The sequence below is a fragment of the Carettochelys insculpta genome, chromosome 2, assembly GCF_033958435.1.
Source record: "Carettochelys insculpta isolate YL-2023 chromosome 2, ASM3395843v1, whole genome shotgun sequence".
In the NCBI taxonomy this organism is placed as follows: Eukaryota; Metazoa; Chordata; order Testudines; family Carettochelyidae; genus Carettochelys; species Carettochelys insculpta.
In genome coordinates this window covers 49,982,705-50,008,873 of record NC_134138.1, presented here as the reverse complement: position 1 = coordinate 50,008,873, position 26,169 = coordinate 49,982,705, and the positions used below count along the sequence as shown (strand labels likewise).

General features: G+C 41.7%; 1 protein-coding gene across 7 annotated transcripts in view; it reads right to left on the bottom strand.

Annotated features, from left to right (window-relative positions):
• The window catches only part of RUNX1T1 (RUNX1 partner transcriptional co-repressor 1), a 151,023-nt gene that overhangs the window by 26,148 nt on the left and 98,706 nt on the right, over positions 1 to 26,169 (bottom strand). For all 7 annotated transcript variants that reach the window (XM_074986952.1, XM_074986950.1, XM_074986948.1 and 4 more), the window contains 3 exons: positions 18,917 to 19,167; positions 15,496 to 15,581; positions 14,681 to 14,879 (listed from right to left, as the gene is read on the bottom strand). In XM_074986952.1, coding sequence (XP_074843053.1) covers positions 14,681 to 14,879; positions 15,496 to 15,581; positions 18,917 to 19,167 — 536 coding nt within the window. The remainder of the gene's footprint in view (positions 1 to 14,680; positions 14,880 to 15,495; positions 15,582 to 18,916; positions 19,168 to 26,169) is intronic.

The following is a 26,169-nucleotide window of genomic DNA, read 5'->3' as shown; positions in this document are numbered from 1 at the left end:
ATATTCATTTCAGCACCTCATTAGAATTCTCCCATTTGGCCATTAGCATGGCCACTTTGAAGCTTTGGCCAAGTGTAGACATGGCCACTAAGTTTAGCAATCTTCTTGTTGATAAGACAGTATAAGTATTTTCAAAGGCACAGATACTCTGATATTTAATTTTGAAAACCTGTAACTGCGCATGCATATTTCTTCTGACCAAGATTTTTGCTATACATACAAATATGGTTTGAAGTAATAATAATAATAACAACAATACATGGTACAGGTTGAAACTGTTACATCTGGCATCCTTGGGACATGACCGGTTCCAAACAAGAGAATTTGCCAGACCACGGGAGGTCAATATTGTTTAAAACATGACCAATACTTCCACTGCCTACTAGGCTCTTATAAGACATTTGGGGTAAATTAGAGCTAAATATCAGCACAGAACAAAGAAAGCCACGATTGGTGGCTGTAAACAAACTTTATGGGACCACAGGAAACTTGCTCACATCATGATAAGTGGTTGTCTGGCTGACTAAAATCATGCGAAATTATGGATGTTGCCAGATGAGAGAGTTCTGGATAAGAGAAGTTCAACCTGCACAAAAGCAGTCTTTTATCAACTAGAATGTTGATCCATTAGCATTTAAAGAGGTTGTTTTGTTTTTAACTTGCACACGACTACATACAGTATTATTTACATGATGGTTGTTTATTGAAATTTTTTAATTAAAAAAACCCCAATTTAAGAAAACAGACTATATTTAACATTGTTGGGCTACGTCTACACTAGCCCCAAACTTCGAAATGGCCACGCAAATGGCCATTTTGAAGTTTACTAATGAAGCGCTGAAATGCATATTCAGCGCTTCATTAGCATGCGGGTGGCTGCGGCACTTAGAAACTGATGCTCCTCGCCGCCGTGCGTCTCGTCCCGACGGGGCTCCTTTTCGAAAGGACCCCGCCTACTTCAAAGTCCCTTTATTCCCATGAGCTGATGGGAATAAGGGGACTTCGAAGAAGGTGGGGTCCTTTCGAAAAGGAGCCCCATCAGGACGAGACGCGCGGCGGCGAGGAGCGTCAATTTCAAAGTGCCGCGGCCGCCCGCATGCTAATGAAGTGCTGAATATGCATTTCAGCGCTTCATTAGTAAACTTCAAAATGGCCATTTGCGTGGCCATTTCGAAGTTTGGGGCTAGTGTAGACATGGCCTTGGTGTTACTACTGCATTTTTCAATTCATGACAAAATTATTATAGGTCTCATTTTAAACAACCATCCTTATCACCCTATAGCTGCGTCTACACGTGCCGGCTACTTTGAAGTAGCTGCGCCAACTTCAAAATAGCGCCCGCCACGTCCACACGTAGCGAGCGCTATTTCGAAGTTGAAATCAACATAAGGTGGCGAGATGTCGAAGTTGCTATCCTCATGAGGAAATGGGAATAGCGCCCTACTTCGACGTTGAACGTCGAAGTAGGGCACGTGTAGCCGATCTGCGTCCCGCAACATCGAAATAGCGGGGTCCGCCATGGCAGCTATCAGCTGAGGGGTTGAGAGACGCTCTCTCCCGCCTCTCTGGGGCTCTATGGTCACTGTGTGCAGCAGCCCTTAGCCCAGGGCTTCTGGCTGCTGCTGCTGCAGCTGGGGATCCATGCTGCATGCACAGGGTCTGCAACCAGTTGTCGGCTCTGTGGATCTTGTGCTGTTTAGTGCAAGCGTGTCTGGGAGGGGCCCTTTAAGGGAGTGGCTTGCTGTTGAGTCCGCCCTGTGACCCTGCCTGCAGCTGTTCCTGGCACCCTTATTTTGATGTGGGCCGCTTTGGTGTGTAGACGCTCCCCTGCAGCGCCTACTTCGATGTAGTGCTGCCCAATGTCGACGTTGAACGTTGACGGCACCAGCCCTGGAGGACGTGTAGACATTATTCATCGAAATAGCTTATTTTGATGTCGCTACATGGAAATAAGCTATTTCGACGTACCATTCACGTGTAGACGTAGCTTATAAGTCACACAAAACAGTGATAGAGAACATATCTATTGACTACAGCAGTTTTAATAGTTTCAGCAAACAGCAAAGAGTTACTGTTCTGTTCATCACCGAAGAAGGTATGTCAATAAAATATCACTAATTACAGATGGATGGAACATTTAGAGATTTTGACAAAACATGAAATTTTAGTGATTTATTTTTGTAAAAAAATCTATCAATCTTTTCAACCAGTTCCAATCAATAAGATACTTCAAGTAAAAATTTTCAGACGTGAGTGCATGGACATTTACTATACAGGTGAGTGAGATTCCATTAAGTTACTCAGTTACAAGAAGAGGCTCCTGATTATCATACAAATCAACGTTCTGTGAAGATCTACACCTTGTCTGCTTACAGTGACCAAGAACATTCTTATTGTTTACACTTTGTCTGCTCTATGAAAATGAAGTTCACTGGAAGTATATCAAGTGATTCGGGGGGAGGAGGAAGAAGTGGCAGAGAGATCTCAGACTCCCTAAATTTGAACATACTAAATCACTGGAATAAAGTCAGCACATTTCTTGCTGATGGTAGAAACAGAAGTGAATAAGAGTTGTGGGATATTATCAGACACAGCAAAGGGACCTTGGGGAGCAACTGAGGTACCACTGCATTCTAAAACCACAAAACAAGTCTCCTCTTCTGTCCATATCCCTTCATTTGTTCGTCACACACACGTGTTTTGCATTATATTCATTTGTCAGCTATTTGGATCAGATGCCACGTATTTACAGAGAACCTAGCCCAATGGGACTACAACAATGAATAGGTCCTTTGAGCACTACTGCTCTAATACTACAAAAGAAAGAGACATGACATGTTAAGCTTTTAGGTACACAAGACGTGCAGCAAATGGAATTCTATGACATCAGTGACCAATTTGGCAGCTAATTGATACAATTTGCAAATACAAAGATTGATCAAGCCCATATTCAAACCGCAAGTCAAGTCCATAAAGAAAAGATTAGATGTAAGAAGAATTAAATCAAGATCTTGTGAGAGAGACTTCCACAGCTTGGAAAAGGACACACAAAATTTTAAAAAGGAGCACTTGTGAATCTAATAAGAAACACAATCCCAAATAAGAAAAAAATAATGAATGTAGAAATGGTGACATCAGCTCTGACAATTCTATGAAAAGCAAGATGCACTTCTACATGGAATTAAAATACAGGAAGTAACTGAAGGACAATAATAAAGTGGACTTTGGATGAAGCCTCAAGAGAGTCATTAAAAACAAAACAAAACTTAGATGGCTTGAAAATTTGGCAAGAAAGGCAAAAACTACTCAAAAAACCCCAACAACTTAGACCTAAAATGTTAGCTATAAATCACATTGAAAAAGTCATAAAGAAAAATAATCCATCATTGACAGAAGAACTGCAGAAATCAGATTCCCTTATAAGCAAAGAGAGAGGGCCATCAGACAAATTAAAAATGGGAAGGGATTTCAATGCCAGAAACAATACAGGGCTTATTAGTTGGCACAAGGTAATAATATAATTATGATGAATAGTAAGAGCAGGATGAGTTCACAATAGTGAACTTACTTAGGCTACATCTACATGTGCCCCAAACTTCGAAATGGCCACACAAATGGCCATTTTGAAGTTTACTAATGAAGCGCTGAAATGCATATTCAGTGCTTCATTAGCATGCGGGTGGCTGCGGCACTTAGAAATTGATGCTCCTCGCCGCCGCGCGTCTCGTCCCGACGGGGATCCTTTTCGAAAGGACCCCGCCTACTTTGAAGTCCCCATGGGAATCAGGGGACTTCGAAGTAGGCGGGGTCCTTTCAAAAAGGAGCCCCGTCTGGATGAGACGCGTGGCGGCAAGCCGCGTCAATTTCGAAGCGCCGCTGCCGCCCGCATACTAATGAAGTGCTGAATATGCATTTCAGCACTTCATTTGTAAACTTCGAAATGGTCATTTGCATGGCCATTTCGAAGTTTGGGGCACGTGTAGACACGGCCTTAGACAAGTAGTCTCAGAGAGGTAGCTATGTTAGTTTAACTTCACAGATAACAAGCTGTCCTGTAGCACCTTAAAGACTAACAATTTTATTTACTAGGAAATGAGCTTAAGTGGTACTTCTTCAGATTACTGGAGCAGACATTTTGAATCCAGGTTTATATCGCAGGGCAGGGGATAGGAAGGAGGGAAAATGGAGTCACTTGTCACTGACCAGTAGATGAAGCAAATTAGGTTAAGTAGGATGTATGCTGTCCCCGTGAATATCAATTTCTCCACCTCTGATATTCGCAGGGCTGGCATACATCCTCTAATTGTCTACTCCAGTAATCTGAAGAAGTGGGTCTTACCACACAAGCTAATACCTAATAAATGTGTGAGTCTTGAAGTGGCTACAGGACTGCTTGTTATTTACTTAGATAACAGTGCAGTAAACTAATGAATGAGTGTTCTTTGTTACCAGTGCAGTGCTAAGTAGATATTTGTACACCTCAGCAAATGAAACCATTATAACCAGTGCCTGTGTATGAAAATAAGGTAAGACAAAGAACATTATGAGAGTGAAAGAAGTCTTACAATTTTGTCCTTCAATATGAAATTTATCTCTTTGAGGGAAAGAGACACTGGACTCCCTTTATGTCAAAGGAAAAGTTGGATTGCCTCACTTGAACATCAATGTGGCAAAGATGCAAAAATAAGAATGAGCTTTTTCTTGGCATTCTGCTGAACGATAGGGCTGGCTCCAACTTATATTTCTTGATAAAATATCTGAAGAAATAGAAGTTTGCTTATGTTGTAACTTGGATGTTTTATTTCACATGAAAGGAAATAACCTCAAGAACTCAGCCTATTATCATTGTGATGGAAGGTTTTCTTGTAAGCATTGGTGTATACATTTTAGGAGCTTAATCAAGCATAACATCAAAAACAGTTCATAAATCACTGCTGGCCAGACAACCTAGTTCTGAAGTTCAGCAAGTACCCCAAGTATTTTGCAAGCCATTAGAGACTTCTGACTTCACAGAAAGAGAAACAGTGTTGACAGAGTAGTACGTGAAGCTATTTCTAAAACAACTGAAATAAATACCTAAAAGTGACACAAAGTAAAAATGGGCAAATGAAGAAAAAATAAAAAATATGTGACTAGTATACATGGCGATAAAGAAATAAAAAAGGGGAAAAGACCAAATCAATGGTATCTTCTGGATGATGAGAAAAGATAATCCATTTTGAAAAGAAGAAATGAAAAATGGATTGAATTGATAATGGAATGGATACCCTTATCATTGTGTAATAAATACCTCAAGAGGTGTAATCAAAATAATGATGGGATGAACACATTGCCTTGAAGGACCTATCTGATCTTATTTGTCTCCAGACAGAAATGGATGGCAGCAACAGATTTGATCTTCCTTCTGCAATGGGCAGAGCAAACCTGCAGTCACAATGAAAACTATGACATACACACAAAGCACCAAAAGGATAAATGTGATATGGATGTCATAATGACTACCCACTGGAATTCAGCCTTGAGTGCAAGGGTACCAATTCAAAACCGTCTCTCTAGTGTAACGTTAATGGGGTTAAACTTGTGTAAAACTGGAGATATGGAGTGGTGGCTTCTCGGCTTGCACCATCCTCAACTTTGTCAAAAACAGTTATGAACTGGCATCATTCTTTAAGATGTCTATCTTAATGACCTTGAAAATGTAAAGTTGTGGTCATGTGGAACAGAATTAGTAACAGTCTGGTTCAAAACAGAAGTACTATATTATGTATTGAGCCAAAAATGTGAATTTCCTACAACATGCAATAGCAGGATCTACTTATTTTCTATCAATTACTATTTCAACAAGCACCAGCATGGAACAGTGTAAAGCACAGATGAGGATTATCTCTGCCTCAGATGTTAGAATAGTACAAACTAAAAAATAACACAGCAGCTCCAGTTCTTTTTATCAAAACTTAAGAGTTCAGCATTGGAGGTTTGTTGGAGATGAGCTCCATAAGCATACTACTTATTAAGGCACAATCTAGCCCAACCTCCATTACAGCTCATGAATTAAAAGCATTATTTACTAGCTACAGTAGTAGTAGTAGCAGTGGGCATCCTTCAGTCTGCATAGGCTATGGATCGTGCCCTTTATAGTTTCAATTGAGGACTTCATTTACAGCATCTACTGTGACTGTGAAGACCCACACGAGAGTGACAGTCCTTGCTGCATCTCTTGCAGATGTGGTGGGTGTCTGGCAAGTCCTTAGTGTGCTTTCTGTGCGCTCGCTTCTCCTCTGCTAGCTGTCTGATCTTCACCTCGCCCTTCTGAAGGCCCTTGTGTAACCCCTGCCTCCATCTGCTGCGGTCATCTGCTAGTTCTTCCCAGTTGTCCAGCTCGATGTCTACCTCTCTGAGGTCTCTCTTGCAGACATCTTTGTAGTGCAAGTGGGGGCATCCGGGAAGTCTTTTGCTAGAGGCTAGCTCACCATACAGGATGTCTTTTGGAATCCTTCCATCATTCATCCTGTGGACGTGGCCAAGCCAGCAGACCCGACGCTGCCTGAGGAGGGTGAGCATGTTTGGGATTCCAGCTTGCTTGAGGACGGCGGTGTTGGTCACTCTGAATAGCTGCAGTGGTAGCCATTAAATCTTTACAGCTTTGCCACTTCATGCAATAAATATACTCTAGCAACCAAGGTATTCTTCCTAATTCTTACTGGAAATACTCTGCCATCCCAGTAAATGTTAATTATTTGCAAGTAGCAATGGAAAGATTTCAGTGGTGACCACTCTGACAGGTATAGCAGTGGGTAAGTCACTGCTATGCAGAATGGGCTGAAGGAACCAGTTTAAATAAAGTACAAACTTGTTTTAAAAAGTTTAGATTTTTCAAAATTTGTTTAATGTTCAGTTATGTATGTTCTTAACTTCACATGTGCTACACATTTTCACATCACTGTAGCCAGACAAAGTCTCCCCCTTACAAGCCAGCTTGCTCGTTGCCCCCCTCCACTGAGGAGCACACAGGGCACGGAAACGGCTGCTGACAGCACAGTCTTTGATGCCCTCATTGAGGCCCAGATATGCTGGCTTATCGTGACCCTGAGAAGCAGAAAGTACAGCTAGAAGGCTAACAGGCCAGACCGTCAACATGAGAGGGGGGGTGAACCCTCAGAAATCACCCCAGCTGGCATTGATCAATATGATGCACACACAATCACCCAGAAGGGGACGTGCCCCGCCCGCACAAAAGAATGTCCTGTACTCCTAAATTGTTTATCTCTTGTCTTACAAGTGCAAACTAAGTAGAAATGCCCTTGTAACAAACTGGAGTCACAAAGACAAACCAGTATGATCTGGCACCATAGATAAGAAAGAGAATACGTAACCCAAAAGGGGGTATAAAAGATGGGTCCAGCAGAACTCTAACTTTGAGTGCATTCGACCAACTTCCTGCTGGTCGGGTCAGGTGATTGTCTCCCGAGGTCCACAGCTGGGGACGCCCAACCTCGTATTCGTCTTTCCGTCGGAATTGAGTGACCGATCCGGCTTGGCTACGCTGGTATCGAGAGACGCAGAGAGGGTAAGATACACCCATGCTAGGTCTCTGACTTTTTTTTGTGCACAGCTAAAGAATTAGAGCTCTGTAACTAGTATCAAGATATCATTGTGTTAGATGGTAACAGATATCTTTGTATTGGACTGTAACGTAACTTGTTAACACCTGTACTTTGCTAGCATATAAGAAGTAAACAATAGCCTTTTGTAACCACACGCTTATAACTGTAGCTTAATAAAACTTGTAACTAGTTAAGATCCAAGCCTAACTATTTTGTTAACCCTTTTGTCACTGCAACACAGCCGGCACAACAAAAGAACTTTAACCATTTGGTTACAACAGCCTGGCCGTAGGTAAGAGTGCTAGGAGCTGCCTGCTCTAACAGTAAAAAACTGGGTTGCTTAGGACCCAGGGGAGTCCGTCAGCCTGTCTTGGCTGCTTGCAGCGACGAGCTCTCTGCTCTTGTAGTTTTAAACTTGGATGATAACAAGGGCATAGTTGGTACCTCACCGCACATTACCTGGCCACCGGCTAACAATCACTCAGCATGACCTAGCAGGAGATAGGGGAGACGGGAGATTTCAAACTCCATCTTGTAATATTTCCATACAGATTTCTACCCCAAAGAGGTTTAGACAGAGAGAAGCAAGCTTCATCTCAGAACCTTCTAAAGTTTGCCTACATATAAACATCCACACTCAGTAAGCTTATAGGTCTTATTTATAATTCACAAAGCTTTCATCGTTAACTTAGGACCCATCTACACTAGACCTTAACGTCGATTGTAAACATGCAATTCCAGCTGTGGCAATTGCATAGCTGGAACTGACTGATCTACAGTCAACTTACCTGGCCGTCCTCCCTTCCCCCTCGCAAAACTGAGGAGTGTAGGAGATGACTGTCTACCCCAATAGTTCAATTTTGCACATCCCCACCAGGGGACCCCTGACTGGGTTGATCTTCCAGGTAGTGAAGACATACCCTTACATCCTGTGCCTACTACAGTATACTCATATATGGTTAGGAAGAAGAAGATCAGAAACTGCTTAGAGTATATAAACAATTTCTCCATATTTCACTCCCAGTCCATCAAGCAAATAGTGAACGTAAGCTATGTTTGAATCATTTTTAGATTTTTATAAATTTATGCCATTTATTACAAAGGAAATGTAGTTGTCATATCTTAGTGACACACATTTATGTACTTTTATTTTCAGAGAACAGTAAATTTATAACCTATGCAACAGTTTACTGCAGCTTCAAACCATTTGCAATATAGTAACAGTAAATATGAAATGTGAGATTTTCAAATGTTTATCTGATGTCCTAGTTCAGGAGTCAGCACCCTGTGGCTCCGGAACCGCATGTAGCTCTTTCAGGAGCCACTTGCGGCTCTTGGCGCTGCCGCTGCTGATTCCTCTTTTGGCTCCCTTCGCTGCCCATGCTGAAATAATGGAACTAAACTGAACTGGCACAACAGCCAGGATTAAACCAATTCCATCTCGTTCAATTATTTCAGCAGGGGCAGTGCAGGGAGCCAGGGGGAAGTGTAGTGGAAGTGAGCAGGGGGAGGGGCAGCCATGCCTGCTCCTGCCGGAGTTGCTCAGCTGCACTAAGGAGAAAGAGGTGCGGGGAGACCTCCTGAGAGTGCGGCTTCCAACTCCTTGGGCCAGTGCCTGCTCCCAGACAGCACAGCGCAGCGCCCTCCCTCCCACCAGCTCCTCCTAACTCTGCAGCAGCCCCTGGAGCCTGGAGCTGCATCCAGTGGTGCAAGGTCAGCTCTCCTGAGAGCTGAAGCAGCTCCCTGCCCGGCCCCAGTCCCCAGTGAGTCCGGCACGGGTGCCGCTGGGAGGGGAGTGGCTGGGAAAGTTGCAGGCTCTTTCTGGCCTGAGAAGTTTAGGGGGGACACAGAGCAGGGGGAGTAAGGGTGGGCAGGGGACCTAGAGCATGTGTTGAGGGACAGCAGAAGGTGGGCAAGTAAGATCCAGATTCAGTGGGCAGGTTGGGTCAGGGAGGCTGAGGCGGGTTAAACCTGGGGATGGGGGTGGGGGAGATTTAGTGCTGATAGGGGTTAAGCCTGGGGATGTGGGGGAATGGGGAGGTAAATCTTGGGGATGGGGTGGATTTGGGGGCTGAGGTGGGTAAAGCCTGGATATGGGAGTAACAACTTTCTAACTGGCACCAATCATTGTGTGCGCGCTGTTCTGAAAATGGGGGTTATAAAAAGTATAGTTTGATATTATTTAGTGAAGATCATCTCATATTCATGTACATTGCAATGCTTAAAGTACTGATTTTGTAACTGATGTTGAAAAAATGGCTCTTCTCACTACTTTGGTTGCAGACCCCTGTCCTCGTTTTTTTGAAAAACAAAAATGGATGGTCAAACTAAATGGGAAAAAAAATCCCATATAGAAGCAAGAGACTAAAAAGGGCACAAAACCCCTTTTTTCAGTTGTGGAGAGATTACAGGCTTCAAAGTGATCAGACTTCTCTTTAACTGCTCTTGGACAAAGACTAAGTAAGCTAAATTTCAGTTCAGAGTGAATTTTTAATGACAGAACTATAAACCCCAAAAGGCGTTTGTTCACAATAGTTCCAGGGAACGCTGTTTTACTGTGGTGATGCTATTTTAATCTTAAATTAAAAGATACACTCCCACAAACAATGTGGTCACATGACACTTTTTCTTTGCTGCTGGAGATAACAAGCTGGTAATTTTTAAAGGATGGATTATCTCATTTAAAAAGGTACAAATGGGAATTATTGGCATGTCGAATTCACACACAAAAAAGCAATATATATAGTTGACAGGGCCATAATTGAAACTTTGGAGCATATTTTTCATTTGCTTTCTCTTCCATCCTCATAAATAAATAAAACAAAACACTGCCTTAGGGTCACCAATGCTGTTTCCAAGAAACTACACTTATAAAATTCATGTTTTGTTAACATTCCAGAGAACTGTAGTCTAGTAGGATACTTCCAGATTTAAGCTAATGTAATTATTGTATTTCCTTTAAAAGAAAAGTGGAGGGAGGGCAAGAATCTGGTGCCCTGAGTGTCAGATATATAAACACCTCATCAGGATCCTGAAGCACTGAAGCATTACAAATTACCAATCCATAAACACAGTGAAATAGTTTTTTTTTAAAAAAAACAAGCTAACAAGAATGGATATAGTTAAGTGAAATGGATTCAAAGCCAATGCCTTATACTTTTAGCCATTGCCACTACTCGGGTAATTTGGGCATCAAAGTCAATGGACTATGCTATGCGGCTTTTGCACTAATAAACCCAGTTGCTTTCAGGCGCACACAGTGTCAAGCATGCAGATAAATGGTGATACGCCATAGGCATCATCTAGTCCTGAGTACTTCTCTGCTCTTAACATGTAAACTGCAAACTGTGCCTTATGACTGAGCACTGCACTTAAAACGTATACATTCTTCTTAATATCAGGATTCTCTAACAGTTGAGGATCAATCTGCTGTTTCAGTTTGTTGAAGGATTATGAAGATTCTACATCCTTCCCTATTTCACTAAGTAATTACAAGCAAAATCTTCTTTCCATCACAGCTCAAAACTTTAAACAGTTCAGCATTGGAGCTTTGTTGGAGATGAGCTCTATAAGCCATGACTCTAGGTATTTTCCCGCAAACGAGTAATTTTAGGGGCATCCTTGTATTTTGGCCATTTTGACTCTCATTTTTATCTCTGGATGAGTCAGCTTCCTTTTTTAGAACCCCAACATGATTCACAGAAACTGTTACGTGAAAGAATATTTATGAGAAAGCTGTCCAAAGGGACTACACTGATAAGCTAACCCAGTGATGCTATTCAAAATTATACCTCCTTAAACTAATGCAAGTCCACTTCTAGGAATTCTAATGCCACGGTTGTGCCGGCTCAAGTGAGCCTCCTTCAAATTTCTTGTTACCAAGGAGCGCCAAATAGTAATGTGGTTTACCATCCTGAGCATGATTTATCCACATATATTTTCTAGTTTTCAATACCATTCACTGTTTTTTGGCTCGTTGGCTGAACTAAAAATATATATATTTAGCTTTGAATGAAAATTGAAAAAAAATATTTTTTCACCAAAACATAAAACAATTTTGGTTGGATTGATTTTTAACAACACTTCCCAAATAAAACAGAGATTTGAAATGAAATCTGGTTGACAAGATCTCATTATCAGAAAGAACTGGAAATACTTGATTTTGAAAATGTTGGAAAACACATCTACTTTTTATCTGAGAAAATTTGCCAAATTCAAGCAGAAATTGCAAAAGATTTTTGTGCCTAGAAAAAAATGTTTTTTTTTAGTGAGTTTAGAATTTGCTGGAAAAAAATTGCCCAGCTCTATATAAAACAGTATTCCTCTCATAGAGGAAGACATATAGAGGCATCACCAGTAATCTTCATAAATCTCAGAAAGCAGAAAGGCGAGTAGAGTAAAAAAAATGGCAATCTGATATCAGTGGATCACAGACAACCATAAAATAAACATAGTGCCCTATTCTGATGTTCTGTAGTACATTGGTCATGTTAATCCCTCAGTGGACAGAGTTCTCCTGCTCCTCAATCTATATGGGGACAGAGCTTGCCCTCAGGACACAAAGGGCTAGATTCATAAAGGTGCTCAACTGCCACTTTAGTCACCTAAATCCCAGAATCAGGCACCACTGATATTCAAACAAACAAAAGAATCAGCTTTGCTTTCACTGAACATTAGAGGCACCTAAACTCACCCAGTTCCCACATTTCTTCTAGGAAAACTTCTAAGCCTGATAATCAGGTTGGGCCACAGAAGGGAGCTTACCCAAAATGGCCAAGGGGAAGAGAGACAGAAAAATCTGGCTCATAATTTTTTATCCCAAAGGTTAGAGAACTTATCTGGGATGCGGGAAATGCCTGTTTCATGCCCTACCTTTGTTTCGGAATGTGAAGAAATCTGAACAAGGATTTGCTATTTCTCAAGGGAGTGCCTTAACCACAGGATTAAGAGGTATTCTGATATAGGGGTCCCTCAGTGTCTCCTGATCAAGCCATTTTACTTAAGATCAGTGGTGGGAAGGAGGTCCACTTATGCAGCCCACTCCCCATATTTGGTTGTCCATCACTGCTTTGGATGAATAAGTAGAGTCTTTGGGGCTGCCAGGGTGTGTGTGTGCCAGCATGAAAAGGACTGCAGAGCAGTGGTTATATCACTTCACCAGGACATCAAGGACCCCAAAACACCCTCTCCCAAGCTTCCTGCAAGAAACACCTTAGACACCTGATTTTAGGAGAAGTTCTCTACTAACATTTCCTCTGCAGCCCAGACTATGTCCACTCTACCCCAGAAGATTGATCCACTCAGGATCAATCTTCTGGGGCTAATTTTCTGTGTATCTGGTAGGGACCAGTGAAACTGACCTATCTGGAGTCTGCATAGACTCCTGTACCCCTCGTGAGATGTGAGGAATAAGGGAGGTCACCAAGAGAAACTCACCTGTCGACCTTCTTCAGTGAGGACAGCCAGGTAAATCAACTGAAGATACATTGATTCTAGCTACGCAATTGCCATAGCCAGAATTGTGTATCTGCAATCAACTTTCTCTCCCTAGTGCAGATAGAGACCCAGATTGAGGTACTGAATTTCCTGACACATCACCTCCTTGGCATCTCTCATGGGCTACGTTAGGCAGCTCCTCACTCAGTGGCTGCATCTACACTAGCAAGTTCTTTTGAAAGATTTTTTGAAAGAAGGGGGCTCTGTCAAAAGATCTCACAGAGCATCTAAATACAAAAAGCATTATTTTGAAAGTAAATAGAAAGAATGCAGAGCGCCTTTCAAAAGTGCTCTTCCACTTCCATTTCAGGAAGAACGCCTTATTTAGAAAGCTTCTTTAGAAACAAAATGCGTGTAGATGCTCCTCAGGGCCCTTTTTTCGAAAGAGCAGTCCTCATGGCACCTGATCTTTTGATCCCTGGCCCGTTCTTTAGAAAGAGTGGGGGCTGCATGGATACTCTCTTTCGAAAGAGCAGATCATTTTTTTCATCTGCTTTCTTGTGTGTGTATGCACTATTTCAAAAGAAGTTCTTTTGGAAGAGATCTTCTGGAAGAGCTTCTTTCAAAAGATATCTGTAGTGTAGACATAGTCAGTGTGCTGACTTCTCCGAGTCCCATTCTTAAGCACCAGTCTCCATTCAGCTATTGTAAAGGAAGCTTATGCATTTCACTCAGGCTTTGTGAGTCACAAGAATGTTCTAGGCACCTAAAATTAAGGTGTTGTGTCATCAACTGTGTGTCATAAGTCCCTTTGGTTGTGACTACACTTGCCCCCAACTTCGAAGGAGGCATCGTAATCAGGGCCACAGGAGATTACTAATGAAGTGCTGTGGTGAATACTTTGTGAAACTTCAAAGTGCCAGCATGCGTGTAGCCGTGGGCACTTCAAAGTTTGATGCTTCGAAGTTGCTGTGGGGGAAAATTAGCCTAATGAAATGCTGCATATTCACTGCAGCACTTCACTAGTAATCTCTTGTCGCCCTGATTACCATGCCCTCTTTGAAGTTCGGGGTAAGTGTAGACACAGCCTTTGTGTTTCTAGCAGAGTCAATTGAGAAGTATTTCAGATTTTTAAACATATTTGCAAATTTCTCATCTGTTAACTTTTTTTCTCAAACTGAATATAAACACAGGTTCAAATTTCTGTATGAGACTTTTTGCCCAGTACAGATGTTTCCCACGGTGTGCCATTATGTACACAGGAATTCACTTATCAAGTTCATTATGATTTTTCTCGGTCTTTGAATAGTAACAGTCAAGAAGTACCTATCTTTTGGTTTAAATGAAGAGGGTGGGGTGTCAAACAGTGTTCATCTTATTACTTCACCAATTTCAAATTTGCATTCTGTCTCCCAGCTCTTCCACCTATGTACATTTGTGAACGGAAGGAAAACTGATGATTATCACAAAAAGATGAAAATGGGATGATCAGGAAGATTTTATCGGTATTAAGAGAAAAAAATAAACCAGAGGAACAAATATGAGGTTCAGCTGTAATAATTATAAGGAAGAAGCCGGGAACTGGGGCATGGCTAATTTAGAGTGGAACTGGTAATGGACTTTTGAAGAAAATACTATACCTAATGGGAGTGGATCTGGATTCACTGGACTCTGCTGTCTCGAATGGCTGCTGCTGCTACCACCTTTTTTTAAATCCTCTGCATCACTGTATCTCCGTATCCAGTAATTAAGCTCTTCACGGTCTGCTTCTTGACATCGCCGTAGTACAGTGAGAGATCGCCTCGTTTTTTCTACCATGTCCATGATGCAGTTTAACAGCTATTAGTAGAGGCAGAGGGAAGGGAGGAACCAAAAGAACAGTTGATGATGATGGCTTGTAACCCCACAGAAAACTCTGTGAATTTAATTCATTTTCTTACTTCAAATGCCACAGTTTCAGGGGAGAAGGGCTATTTCCCTGTTATCGTAAATAAAAATAAAAAATACTATTTATTTTTAACACAATTAAAACCCGCTTGTTTAACTGTATTGCCTAGCTATCTGTACAAATTATTCAACAGTGATCAGAGCTAACTAAAAACAAATACAAACAAAAATTCCATTTTTGGGGCACTAACAAAGTGAGGGAGTGGGAAGAATCCTGGAGTCAGTGTTCAGTCTTTATTACCCACTTTCTCACTGGCTGCTCAGATGAGCAGCTGGGATTCTAAAACAGGGGTTTGGACCCAGAGTGCCAAAAACAGTATCCTAATGGGGAACTAAGTGCTAGAATTTAGCCATCTGAATTTTCCAACTTGTTCTACAAAATGGACAACTAGGGAAAAATCAATAAACTTAAAATATGTAATGCCAGTTCATAGAATTGCAAGTTACTTTCTAAAGTCATGCTGGGTCCACTCAGGCATGTATACACACAAACGAATTAATTTTTTACATGGTCAAGGTGTTTCCATTCTTCTGCCCATTCTCTGTCTGTTAGCCTGTGATCGATCATTTCTTCCTGTCGTGTGCCATGCAACCCTGCCAAAAGTGGAAACGATATTTATATCAAAGGATTCATCTAGAAAAGCTCTCATTCTTTCATTAGCTATCTATTGAGTCTTGGTATTCAAAATGCTCATCTATTACACAATTTTGTTGTTAAGCGTTATACATACAGACATATTACATACACGCATGTACTATTTAAAGTTTATTAGGCTTTCCAGTGACATTTAAGTATAGATGTAACCAAAGTACTGGGGGAATCTTTAATGTTTATAGTATGCCCATTACCTGAGATAAAGAAAAAGTTTGCTTCCACAATGAAAAACAAGCAGTAAAGGCAGATACAGAACAAGAAATTTTTATATAAAATATTCCACTGCATCAAAGTTTGGATTCTGCAAAGTGTTCCATGGTATCTGTTGGTCATAATTCTCTGTACAGACAGCTTGCAGGATCGGGCACTAAAAAAATCATGGATTCCTTGGGAATGCTACATTAAATGTAGAAATTATTAATTTCATCTTCTGTATCAAGATAGTCCTGCAGAGATTTCTTGGTCATGTGCATAATATCAAGCAATGTTACAATGTGAAAATGATTAACATGTTTTATTTTACTCTTTGTTTAAATTACTTTATTTTCATATATATACTTAAAACGTGCGATTTGCTGTTGTGTTGTCTTCTTTTTTTATGTTTGCTAGGCTTTATGTCAGTATATTAAAATTTAAAAAATTAGTCTCAATGGCTGTGTCTACACTGGAGAGTTCTGTCAACAGAAGTCAGGGACTGTCTACACTCATAAAGCCTTCTGTCGAGAGAGTTTCAACAAACCCATGCTTTTGCCTCAACAGTTATCCCTCAAAAATTTGAGGCATAACAGTCTGTCAACATAATACTATGGACAGAAGTGCAGCGTAGACACTTCTGTCAACAGAGAGGACTTTCGGTTCACCGGACATCCTTGTTTGCAGAGCTTCTAGTCAACCATTCTATCAACAGAGGGCACGGTTGTCTGGCTGCTCTCTGTTGACAGAGTGGATTGCTCCACTGATCTGCTTGTGTGTGTAGATGCACGCTGTTGACAGAGTTTCTGTCAACACAACTCTGTCGCCAGATGCTTCTAGTGTAGGCAAAGCCGTTAAGTTTGTGTAGTACTAGATTGTGTTTAATATAAAAAAAACACAAAACTGTCTGATCTTTGAATTACTAGACAGAAAAAACTCAACAACTGACATAACAATGTATTATTTGTTATATGAAACTCCCAAGCCATTTTTACAGTAAATAAAAATTAAATGGTTATACGGTTTTACATCATACTTAATTAAAAAAGAGGACTGAAAAAATAAATAGATGCACAGACCAAATGTAACATGACTAAATGCAATCATTACTACAGTGTCAATGCAGATTCATTAAAGTTTTATCTCTTCACACATATTTAAATAACTATAGAAAATTTTAAGTAAGGATTTACCGTGTGTAAAAGGCAAGTTCTAAGTGTGCAATGTGTTGATAATAAATGCTACCTTATTTGGTCTTAATCGGTCCCCAGTGTATTGTCCACAGTTTGGATTTATACATGTTCCATAAGAATGGGCATACTGGGTCAGACCAAAAGATCCATCAAGCCCAGTATTCTGCCTGCTGACAGTGGCCAATGCCAGGGGCCCCTAAGGGAGTGAACTGGACATATAATGATCAAGAGATCTCTCTTCTGCTATCCAGCTCCAGACTCTGACAAACAGAGGTTAGGGACACCACTTCTTACCCATCCTAGCTCATAGCCATTAATGTACCTAAGCTCCATTAATTTATCTAGCTCTTTTTAAAACCCCATTATAGTCCTAGCCTTCACAGCCTCCTCTAGCAAGGAGTTCCACAGGTTGACTGTGCAGTGTGTGAAGAACTTCCATTTATTTATTTTAAACCTGCTGCTCATTATTATCATTTGGTGTCCCCTAGTTCTTATAGTTTAGGAACAAATAAACAACTTTTCCGTATTCACTTTCTCCACACCACTTATGATTTTCTATACCTCTATCACGTCTCCCCTTAGCGTCCTCTTTCTAAGATGAAAAGTCCTAGTTTCTTTTATCTCTCTTCATAGTGGACCCATTCCATATCCCTAATCATTTTAGCTGCCCTTTTCTGAACTGTTTCTAATCCCAATATATCTTCAATGAGATGAGCAGAACATGTGTGTAAGCAATATTCAAGATGTGGTGTACCATGGTTTTATGTAAGAGCAATAAGATATTCTGGCTATAGCTACAATTGCCCCCTTCTTCGAAGGGGGCATGGTAATCAGCCTGAATGGAGAACACTAATGAAGTGCAGCAATGAATATAAAGCACTTCATTAGGGTAATTCTCTCCATGGCAACTTAGAAGTGTCAAACTCTGAATTGCCAGCATGCCATGTAGCTGCAGGCACTTCAAACTGCCTGCTTTATTTCTAAGTGCCTTTACTTCCAAGGCCTAGGACTGACCCTTGGAGAACACCACTAGTTACCCCTCTCCCTTCTGAAAATTTAACATTTATTCCTACATTTTGCTTCCTGTGTTTTAATCAGTTTTAAATCCATGAAAGGATCTTCCCTCTTCTCCAATGACAACTTAATTTATGTAAGAGCCTTAGGTGAGAGATCTTTGTCAAAGGCTTTCTGGAAATCTATGCTATTCAAAGGGGCAGCTATTAACTTAAGGGTCCTTTCACTTGAAGTTTTAAGTATCTGTCCCGCACACGTAAGGTCTCTGTAAGTGTTGCTGCTTAATTTTTTACACACACCCAGAATAAAAAGCACTTCTGTGTATGTTTTGCTTTAGAGCAGGAAAGGCAAATTCAAGCACAACAAAGTCATGGTGAATTGAAAAATGCTTTAACCACAGCCCTGAGCAAGGTGTGGTGTGAGAGCTACACACAGACAAAGATGGTCCCAGGGAGTGTTCTGCATCAGAGATATCATTCTGGGAGCAACTCCTGTTACTCTCTTGTTCCATGGGATAATAATTTATCTCTTGCCATTTCAGCAATGCCTCATCTGCTAGCTCAGCTATGCTGGCTGTCACGTGTGCGATCTAGTCAAAGACAAGACTCCATTCCTCTGCCCATCCACTCCCAAGTCTATGTTGTCCACACAGATGTGAAAGAGATTGTTACTCCTCCTTATTCTCCTGTTTGGTTGTGCAATTCAAGTCACAGTCTAGTCCTGGATTCGTAAAGTTATTAGCAGCAGGCAATATGTGAGAGAGGGAGCAATACAGTTCTCAACCAGGAAAAAACAAACTATCATGGAAGCACAGAGTTTAATTATAAGAATGAATATATGATACAGGAAGGTCAAAGTTGCTCAATGTCCCTTACCCATAGGTCTGTTTCTGTCCCTGAGGTCCCTGTGGTTGGGGTGTCTGTATGAGTCCCTGTAGTGGTGGGCAATGGCCATATCATCCAAACGATAATGCTGAGGTGGAGGTGGGGTGGGGTGAGGCAGACCATTGGGCTGGTAAGATAAGCCGTTATTTGGACTGTACCGCTGGCCTGGGCTAATAGTGCAGGGCCGCTTGCTTGGATGCTCTGAGTGCAAAGGCTCTCTGTCAAAGCCATTTTCTTTGGTTCTGAAAAATAAAGCACAGGAACTTTCTGTCACAATTTGAGCAGGGCTGGCTATTATTCAGATACATACAGATAAGAACTGTCAATTGTGTTCCATGACTGTAGGGTGATGTTGGGGGAAACATTTCATAAAGCTGTTTGATCAATCAAAATGTATAAGGCTACATTTGCTCACTATAAACATCTCTGTCATAGCCTAAGAGACACTAGTAGAACAATCCTGTCTACAGAACAGGGGTGAGCAAACTTTTTATGTCAGGCCCCACTTTTTGCCCTTGAAATTAGCAGGGCCTCTTCAACCTGAAGGAGGACCACAGGAAGTGATGTGAGGAGATGTTTGGGGTTGGGGGGGTTGCTCAGGAAGGAGGTGCTGGGGGGCTTCAAGGGGTACTCTGAAGGGGAAAAGCCACTCAGGTGGAAGGCCCCAGGAAACCATGCAAGGGACTCAAGAGGTGCTCCAAAGAGGGAGGGGCACATGAAGGGTAACCTGAAGGGGGGAGGGGTGTTAAGGGATCAGGCAGGGAGACTCTATGGGCTCACCTGCATCACCACCTCCACCTTGTAGGTGTTGTCCTTGCTGCTCTACTGTCTGTAGAACTTGGTGCTGCTGTAGAGCAGGGAGATGGTGAACCCAGGCTGCACCAGCATCTCAGGCTGGCGGGGCTGGTGCAGGTACCAGCGCGCTGTGGGGACTAGACTGACCACCTTACCCAGCTGGGAGCTCGCGGTCTGCCCCCATCACCTGATATAGGGCCTCCCAGCAATGCCTCCAAACATTCTGATTGGCCAATAAGGTGCTACAGTGGGCAGGGAGCCATTCCCATTGGTCTCTGAACTTCCCAGGCAACAGTAGCAGTGGAGGCTGTGGGGAAGGAAGGGGAGGCAATGGAGGCTGGGGAGAGGCGAGGGTGGGGGAGCCAGCATAGGTCACAGGGGAGGCAGTGGAAACTGTGGGGTGGTCTAATCACCCTGTACAAAATTTTGGATCCTCCTGAGGGGGCATGCCCCCCACTTTGCACATCCCTGCTATAGAACATAAAACAGGGCAGACTCAACAGCAAGCCGCTCCCTTAATGGGCCCCTCCCAGACACACTTGCACTAAACAGCACAAGATACACAGAGCCGACAACTAGTTGCAGACCCTGTTCATGCAGCATGGATCCCCAGCTGCAGCAGCAGCAGCCAGAAGCCCTGGGCTACGAGCTGCTGCACACGGTGACCATAGAGCCCCGCAGGGGCTGGAGAGACAGCGTCTCTCAACCCCTCAGCTGATGGCCGCCATGGAGGACCCTGCTATTTCGATGTTGCGGGACGCGGATCTTCTACACGTTCCCTACTTCGACGTTGAAAGTCGAAGTAGGGCGCTAGTCCCATCCCCTCATGGGGTTAGCGACTTCGACGTCTTGCAGCCTAACGTCAATTTCAACTTCGAAATAGCGCCCAACACGTGTAGACGTGACGGGCGCTATTTCGAAGTTGGCGCTGCTACTTTGAAGTAGTGTGCACATGTAGACATGGCCTATATTCGACAGCAAAGAGGACAAAGTTGAAAGGTATCTTAGGTCACACGAGAAGCTGAATTTCATCCACTTCTGTAGGTAAGTATAACAAGTACAGCACTCACTACTGCGTAACAATAGCCTTCTTAGTTCCTCAGAACAGGTTGCTTCTAAACCCACAAACCATCCATCAGCCATATTTTGAGGTAAAAGAGCCCAAGGCTGGGGTGAAGAATATGACTGGCATCCTATAAGTAACGATGAGCGTCTTCAGGGTTATCTGACAAGCAGTCAACTGGATGAGGTCAGGAAGCCACGTCTGTCTTGAGTATGTTGGAACCATCAGGATAATTGGCCTTGCCTGTTCTAATTTTGATAAGTACCTGGGATATGAGAGGAGTCGGAGAAAATACATACAGCATACCCAATATCCAACAAATGAGAGAGCCATCTCCCCAGCAGTGGTGGCCGAGCATATCTCTTATTTCTGGCTATGGTGAACAGGTCTATCTCAAAGACATTTGAGGGGGCCTCAATACTAAAATATGCAGAGGCACATAAGGGGATCTATTTTGCCCTTGTAATCTTCAGATGACTATCTACTGAGGATAGCTAAGATGATGCTTTGAACCCCTGGAAGGTAAACTACTGAAACATGAATATGATTTCATATGCACCTATTCTGGAATCTCACTGTTTTGGCACAGAGACAGTGATCTCAATTCCCTTTGACAGTGGGTATAAAAGTTACATGACAAAGTGTCAGTTATGATCTTCACAGATCAATGGCATGAAATGGATGCATGCATTCCTGACCATCCTGAGTTCCAACAAGTCGATGTGTGAAGTGCTCAGATGATTACTTGCCTTGAGCAGTGTGCTGAATGTACTCCCCATTGTAACAGGAGTGCATCTGTTCTTACTACTTTTCTTGGACTAAGGGGATTCCTGTGCAAATGCTGCCTGGAATTGGTCCTTCTGCTCTGGTAGCAGATGATCAATAAATGAACTGAACTTTCTGTCATTGGTTTGACATTTTGCATCAACACCTGATAGCTGATTATTATAAACTGCAGAGACACCTCTTTGTCGTCTTGACCCCTTAATGGTACAGAAGATCTTCCTGAGCTGGAACCTTAGTTTCTTTGGGTTTTACTGATGTGCATAATACATGAGAAACCTGCAGCCTCAGGGATATCAAGTTGGGAACTGGTGGGCACCTAAACAATTGTCTCAATCAGCTCCTGCATGGTTTGCTGGCTACCTCACAAAGAGGTTGCCAAGCTAGACTGTGCCCTGCCGAGGCAGATCACGAATGTGGTGGGGAAATGGCTCAGTGGGGAAGGGAATGAGCGAAGTGGTGAACTAAGTGAAGGAGTGAAGTGGGCAGGGACCAGAAGAATGTGCATCCTTCTTCTCCAGCCATTGATACTCTCTCTATGAACTGTTTTATGAGGCAGGACTGGACAGGGCCTTAAGCAAGCAAGAACAGACTGCTGGAGAAGGAGCTTGGCAGGGGAGGAGGACTGGACCCTGGGGAGGGATAAGGAGCAGTGCAGAGAATTGGCAGGGAAGAGGCTGGGCAGGTATCAAGGCTCACTGGAGGAGGGATAAGAGGAATTTCTATTTCTAGAGCTGTGGCAGTTAGCAACAGGAAGTGAAGAGGTGGGTTTTGCTGTGGTGCTGGGAGTGAAGGCAGACTTGCTACAGACTCCATCTACAAACACCAATGCCTACTGCAATTGCAGGGATGAACTGATGCCCCAAACACCCATCTCATGGCGAAAGGAAGAGGAGCTTTTGCCTGGTGCTTTAGGAAATCTGGTGTAATGAATGAGCAAGGAAGAAAACAGCTGAAATTAGGGTACACTGAGATCGTTTGTCCGTCTCGAACAAAAGTGGGATGGGACTCAGATGTGAACCCCAATGAGTGCAAAGGTCAGTATGCATTTAATTGCTGTCAGTGTAATCCTTAACTAGTAAACACCATTGAACAGCAATACTTTTTGACCGCTTTCCAAGAACATACCCATATATTATACATTTGGCTGCAGGCAGAACCTCAGACCTGCGACTACTCAAACCCACTTATGGTATTTTCATTTACAAGTACACATTTGCAGGAAAGTATGCAGACTTTTGTATGCACCAAATGAACTATGCATGCACTTTTGAAGGAATTCTCAAAATTTGTTCTTGACTGTCCAGGTTAGAATGATAATTTCTGACAAAGATGAAAAGTCAAACACCATAGAGGGTCCTGTTTTTATTACAGCTGCTCTTTTATGTGTTTCAGTGTAATGAAACACTAGAAAAGAGAGAGATCACTGTTTCAGAGAATGAGGATTTTGTAACCGTAGATATTCATACTGAAGAACGTGTTACATATGGTGCCCTTTTTATTGAGATTAAGCGTTACCCAGTTACAACTGGGATTGACTGTTACTTCTAATCAAAAACTGCTGAAGACACGCAATTAAATATACGGTAAGAATCTTATGTTTCAAATAACTGTGCAGTTCAGATTGTTTCTTGAGCAGGAAAACAAAAAAGCACACAACCGACCTGGCTGACCAAATTAACTTTATCAACTGACACAGAATTTGAAATAACAGAAGAGTTCTTTGGCACCCATTATAGACTAAATGCTATTTTGGAGCATAAGCTTTCGTGGGCAAAGACCCGCTTCGTCAGAAGTATCTGAGAGGTACATCTGACGAAAGGGGTCTTTGCCCAGAAAAGATTATGCTCCTGAATATCTGTTAGTATGTAAGGTGCCACAGGACTCTCGTTGTTTTTGAAGATGCTAACTTATCTACCCCCAATGCTTGTCACCATGCAAAATATTAAATGCATTTTATGAGAATAACTTAACGGAGGGCAGTGCGTTGGAGTTGTTCATTCTTCATTTCTGCAAAATGCTTTCATTTAAACTTATATTTACATATAAAAGCTGGGTGAATGAGTGATAATAATCTATCGGAAAATCTCTCTTTCATGCTTATAGCTATTCAGTTATTTTGCTGATAAGATGTTATATCCACAGCACAGATGAACATATAAACATCATATGTATATTTATTTGGCACATGGAGCCATCATCCTGGGGCAGTGGTTCACGTCACAACTCAGAAGATGAACTTAGCTGAAGACCCTGTAAGATTTTGCTCAAATAAGATTCTTAAATTTTCATATGAGTTGCAAGGCTCATGATCAAAAAAGGGGTTAAGCATCCTCCGCTCCCATTAGCTGAGATGGCAGAAATAGGCCCTCAATTCTTGGCAGTTCCCAGTCTATCCTCTGTGCCCCTGACTCAGTCAACAACAGCCTTCTCACATGGGGGCACCACCTCTATAGGAGGGTTTTTCTTCAATGTACTCTCTCAAAACCCACAAAACTATCATGATCACTCTTCACGGTTAGTCTCTCATCCTTCCCTCCCCCACTCATGTATCAAAGAGTGCTGGCATACATTTTTCCACTTACAATTATTTTATTAGTCTTTTTTGCCTAACAATTATTTACATGCACTCAAACCTGCAGCTGCTAGGTGATCCATGCTTCTATATAACACAGTAATGGTCTTTTAGGGCAGCCTTAAAATGAATTAATATCTTTGTAAACAGCAGCAAATTTACACAATTAATCTGTTTGAAGTTATCTAGAGGTTTAAGTCAAAGCATTCATTCATGAAAAAATAATTACTTTAACTTTTTCAGCCTTATGACAGGAGGACATAAGCCCAAAAAGTTATAAAAAACATTAGTAAACACTTTGTTTGTGACATGTCATGAACAAATTATCAAAATGTGTTGTCTCCTCAGGTGTCAGTTTTTTTCTCTCTTGCAGTGACTGATGGCTCCCAGTGTTATTACAAAAACAGATTGATCTTTTTAATGAGCTGGTTTAATAGACTCCAAAATCTCACCGTGGCTGCTCAGCCATGTCAGACCATATGCACCAAGAAAACATTCAGTAAAACACAAAGCTCTGCTGTCACATTGCTCTATAAAACCTCATATACAGTAGATATGTGTATGCAGAAAACATAACTAGAGATAGAAAATGCATATGCAAACAAGATGCTGAAATTATACAAGGAAAAATGTTGCTGTAACTTGATATATTTTCTTGGCTATATTAAAAACCCACAAGACATACCAGTATGCATTTATACAATACATTCTCACTCTCTATTTTTCTTCCCAATTCTGGGTTTCACGTCTACTGGAGTAAGAGTTCGAGCATATAAAGATAATTAAGTACATGTTGTATGTAAACATACAAGTACCAATTTTGGAAGGCAGTGGGTAAGAAGAGGAAAAGTGTCCAAGATTATATCCAACTGACTTTAGCAAGAATAATGAGCACATAACAGGATTCAGAATTTCTTTCACAAAGTTGTTAGTTTCCCTGGAAAGATGCTGCCTTTTATTCTTCATATACTGCTATATGCATGTACATTGTCAGCAGAGTGGTAGCAAAACTTAGGTCTACTGTTAAAATACCTCATGTTCTTGACGTATTTTAACCCTATCCCTATGTATTTCTCCTATCCCTGATTAATAATCTTTAGCAAGTCATTGGTATCACCACTCATATAGATCTGCTGACACTTTCTAGTTCTGAGGAAGGTTTTTATCTGGTAGATTCACTTGTATTATCAAATTACATGTATGTTCTATAGATTTAAGACTCTTCTACGTAGGATTCTCTCACTTTACTCTTTGGTACAAGCATCATTATTATTAAGGTCACATGAGAACTCTCCTGGGTTTGAGTCAGCTGAAACTGTTGCCTGTTTCTTCCCTTCAGAATTCCTTGACTGTGCAAGATCTCTGGGTGTCTGCTAGATTGTTTAATATTACCTAACCAGAGTTTTCTTTATTAGGCTTAAGGTGGCATTCCAGCAGATGAATCAGAAAGTGGTTTTTAGATCTTTGAAATTCATAATCACTCAGTCTCTTACTCCCTAAGAAGATCGTTCAGGTTGAAAATGTATTTCTAAATTCAGCATCGTTCTGCTCTATTGACTCATTAACAGGTGGGTTAGGATTGCACCAAAGAATGGCGTGTAGCGTTGCCTTATAGCTCAACAAAGCTAGGATGAAGTCTTTTGGTAGTAGAGTTCTCTCAGCAACCTGCACTACCCTCCTCACTAGTTCATTCTCTTGTAGATAGTGAGAGCTGATCGTAAGGTATCTGAAACTGCACCTATCACAGAAGTTTGGTATTCAGCATTGGGAAACTATGGCTCAAAGTGAGAGGTTATTTGTTCTGGACTGTAAAAAGAAAGGAAACTCAAAAGGTATCTTCTTCTAGGGTGTTGTCATACAGACCAAAGGAGAAATATAATTTCTAGCAAGAAAATTAGTCCAGAGATGCCAAGGAGGTATGAACCTTGCCTTAGTTAGGCAGGTCTAGTGATATTTCATCCATCTAGACAAGACCTAATGGATAGTGGTCTGTGGATAGGAGAGATCTTTTAAAATTGTGTCTGTTAT